Raw genomic sequence first — 4,370 nt, forward strand, 5'->3', positions numbered from 1 at the left:
AATCCCTGGGTGGCACGAAGAGTTAAGGGCTAGACTACTAGCTGAAAGGTTGGCAGTTCGAACCCACCCAGAGCTGTCTTGGAAAACAGTCCTCAGGGATCTGCTCCCAAAAGATCACAGCCATGAAAACCCTACAGAACAGCTCTACTCTGAAACACATGGGGTTGCCAGGAGTGGCCCTGACTCAACAGCAACTAACCACAATCCTTGGTAACAGAATTAGAACTAATTAGCATTCTTTTTCACACTGCACACACACACACACACAAATCCTATAAAAAACAACAAAGTGTATGTGAGGAAGTAGTGTGAAATTCAAAGTCAGATAAATAATATCCATCACCCAAAATGTCCAACAGTTCCAATATTCACACCACTGTCCGATGTTCCCCACACACGTAGACAGCACTGGGGCGTATTCGTCGCCGTGTGTGACCAGGAAGACGAGGCAAAAACTTGAAGGACTTAGGCATCATGTCCAGGCAGGCATCATGGAATTTCTTAATCCTCCAGTAGTAAATCAGGGGGTTCAATGCAGACTTGAGGTAGCAGAGCCAGAGCAGCCAGGTGCTTATCTCAAAAAAGTTGTGCTTATAGTAAAAATGTTTATTAAACGTTGCCACAAGGCTGTATGTGGTGAATGGGGCCCAGCAGACAATGAAGACAGCAAAGAGAATCAAAATGGTGGTAAAGGCACGTGTTTTAAAGCCCATGTCAATGCTCATCTGGAAGGGTCTCTGTAGACTCATGAGACCAAGTTTGCTGGCCTGGCTGAGGCATATACCCTCAGGGTAACTGTGGATCCTCAAAGCATTGTGCCGAAGGGTGTTGAGTATGCCCATAAATGAATACAGTATCACGAGGAATGGTATGAAAAAAGAAATGAGAGAAATCAAAATCACATAAGCTTGGTATCCAGGATTGGTTGTGTACCCAAAAACACACTGGGGAGCTCGAGAAGGTATCTGGAGATCAGGGTTTCCTACAGCCAAAGGGAAAGCTATACAAAAGGAAGTTGCCCAAGAAACAGCAATCAGAACCTTAGCCCTATATGGATTTAGCTTATCCTGCCTCTGTACTATAATAAGGAACCTATCAATGCTAATGATAAGCAGGATGGCTACTCCCTCTATCACAAACAGCCAGAAAAACATAGCAGATACCCTGCAGAAGAATTTCCCAAAAATCCATCTGGTAGTGAGAATAGTTACCAGGGCGAAGGGCATGTTCAGCACTGCAAGTAACATGTCTGCAAAAGCCAGACTGGCAAGAAGGATGTTAATTGCAGATCGCATGGCAGCTTTTTGGTAAACCATGAGGCAAACCACCAAGTTCCCAAGAAAAGACACAACCAGAATAAATATCATTACAGCAAAAAAGAAGATCTGGAGAGGCAAGTTCAGACTCTTAAAAACTGTCGGTATTGTGGGTACAGCTGTGCTGTTTACTGACAAGAAGCTCATCCCAGTGGGAGCCATGGTTTCGAGACTGTACCTAAGCAGCGGACCAATGATGGGATGCTGGAATGGTGGAGGAACCGTAAAATTCATGTAGGTATTTTCATAGACTACAAATGTCGTGTTGGATGATGCCCCAGTATGGGATGCAGTCAACATTGCCGAGAAGACCATGGTTTCGGAAGGACAGGAGGCAAAGGCAGAGAAGGGGATGTTTTTCAAGCATTTCAACACAGAGCAGCAGTATCATGTTCCATTGATGGACTTGGAAACACACTCTGGAAAACAGACAAAGAGTTCCATCATCCACAGGACTCCTTTTGCCTGAAAACAAGCCCAAAACACAAAAAGTAAATGAGAAATGAGTTTTGTAAATAACACATGACATTTTTTCACCACAGAGGATCAGCTTTGCTCTTTTTAACTCTTTAAAAATACTTACATCTCCAACCCTATCAATGCTGAAATATGGTTTTATTTGATTTTTCAGTGAACCATGACGGAAATGTTGACATTCATATATAAACGGAAGTGAACAGAATCTCAAAATGCATTACCATCTCAAAGGTAAAAGTTATAAACTGATTTTTCTGTAATATTATGGTCTTTTTACAGTCACTATTAATAAAGATTTCATCTGGTTTTCCCAAGGTGACTATTTTTTTTCTTAAATAGCTCTTTCATGAAGATCCATATTATATTTTTACATTAATGCAAAACTGATTTGCAAAGAACACTAAACTCATAGCTTTCTATTTAACACATGATAGTTACATTTTAATTCTAATATTCTTATAAGTAGGTGCGGTGTAGTAAATTACATAGTATGGCTTTTCTAGCCATAAGTCTTTGTAAACTCCGTGATGGAATTTGCCATGAACAACTGAGTAGCTCCTGATTGTTAAAGTTATCCATCTGGGGTATTTCTGTTGGGAGCGGCATGAAGTAATTTTCTGGGAAGTCCTCTCTCTCAGATGTATAGAATTCTGATGTTGGGATTGGTTAGTTTGGCCACTCTGCCAGGATCAAAAGGAGCCCTCTTAGAGACAGGAGTCTCTCTGACCACTGGCTAAGAAAGACATGCTGCTGAGAGAAATGTGCTCCTGAGAGACATGCACTTGCTGAGAGACAGACACAAGAGACATGTACTGCTAAGAGAGAGACACAAGAGACACACACTGCTGAGAAAGAGACTTGTCGCTGCTAAGTGAGATAGCTGGCTACAAGAGACTGAGTGCATTTCTAAACTTGAATTGTAGCCTGTTGCTTCCCTAATAAATCCAATAATCTGTCAGTTCTGTGTGGCCACTGCAATGAATTACCAAACCTAGCAGAGAGGTGGTGGGTGCTGCAAGAGGAACAGTTGGTATCAGGGTTGGTGAAAGGGCTGGAGGGAGGCAGCGTGTCTGGCTTCACACGGATAGGCCTCAGGCTACCGATGGTGATTCTGTCTTCCTCTTGTGGGTTTAGAGGAGGTCAGAAGATGTGGCCTCCTTGCCCCTTTAGCAGTAAGTATGTTCAATGAAGGTCTGAAACAATTTCCTGGTTCTCTTCTTTATTTGTTAAGTTTTTCCTCCTGGAAATCCTACCACAAACCATATTGGGGAAACTACTCAAGAGGAGAAAAAAAATTATAAATAATGTATTTGTCTTATTTTGAAGATTTATTTCCTTTTCTTTTTCTAAAGCCCTCTTTGCTTTACATGTTCTCTCTTCTCACTCATTTCTGTCCTTTCTTTTCAGAGCTTCTAACCAGTTTTTCAGCATCTATCAAATATAAATAATATAAATAAACTTATATATTCTCCATTTCTTCTCCCTAAAACCTACCTTATCTTGTGTTAAAAACTTGATAGAAGATGTCAGCCAAAGAGTAAAGATATAACAATGACATGGATGCTGAAGGGACTGCTAGAAAAAATTCCGTTGTGAAAAATCTATTTCAGAAAACTTACAAAGGTATTTAGTTATCTTGCTAAAAAAAATTCCTCCTCTCCTTTCTCTCACCCTTTCTCCCATTATCTTACCAATTTCTGCAACCCTAGAGCTTTCTGGAGGGTCTTTCTTAATCTATTATCTTACTAACCCACCTTTGTGGTGTGGGTTCTTTCTTCTAAAGGTTATTACTGGAGACTTAACACTCTTTAGTCAGAACTCTCTTTGGATTTCTGGGCAGATTCCTTCAAAAGAATCCTTTAGAGATTGGAAAAAAAAACAAATACTCAAAAGTTTAAAACAACTTTGCAATTTGCTTATTATTTGGACTTAGTCATTGTTTTTAGAGGCAATTGCCAAAATTTCCTTTATTCATTTGGGGTAGGGGTAGGTAGGGTGTAGAGGATATCCCATGATCCAATACCGTAGTCAAATCACAGGCTCCCTTTCATACTTCTAACTCTTTACAAATCCTCTCTTGTTGAAGGCTATCTTTATAAATAAGGAGAATATCCATCTCTCTATTAAAAATATTAATTTTACTATTTATTCGCACCTTTATAGCTTAATTTCTTTGGACCTATTAGATTCTATGTATCTTCAAGGGCACTTTAAAACGTGAAACATACTAGATAAGGCATCACACTAGACTAGAAGATAGCAAACGTTAATAACCACCAAGGGGTCATTGGGGAAGGGAAAGAAGTAGTTAGAAGACTTTACCCCATAATCTCTATCACCACATCTTTAAGACTACCCTAAACATACATACAGTTAAAAATAAATCAGCCACAATACAAGGCTACCTCTAGAGAAAAATCGTAATAGGAAAATGTGTTTTAAGACAAATGTAACAACTATAATTGTATTTGACTGAATAAACAAATACAAATACACCTTGAAGTAGTAAAAGCACTTAACTTTCTTGACCATGTTTGGAAGGAAATAGAAGATGGAATACAGTCAAAAGAAAAACAT

The 4,370-nt window shown here is 39.5% G+C and overlaps 1 protein-coding gene across 1 annotated transcript; it reads right to left on the reverse strand.

The window, feature by feature from the left end:
- Nucleotides 1-368: 368 nt before the first annotated feature.
- On the reverse strand, nt 369-1,697 carry GPR63 (G protein-coupled receptor 63). The gene has a single exon (XM_007942250.2). It carries the CDS (start codon nt 1,629-1,631, stop codon nt 369-371), a length of 1,263 nt encoding a protein of 420 aa, XP_007940441.1. The 5' UTR covers nt 1,632-1,697.
- Nucleotides 1,698-4,370: the final 2,673 nt, after the last annotated feature.

The sequence above is a fragment of the Orycteropus afer genome, unplaced genomic scaffold (assembly GCF_000298275.1).
Source record: "Orycteropus afer afer isolate SDZICR_OR568_19922 unplaced genomic scaffold, OryAfe1.0 scaffold00087, whole genome shotgun sequence".
Classification (NCBI taxonomy): Eukaryota; Metazoa; Chordata; class Mammalia; order Tubulidentata; family Orycteropodidae; genus Orycteropus; species Orycteropus afer.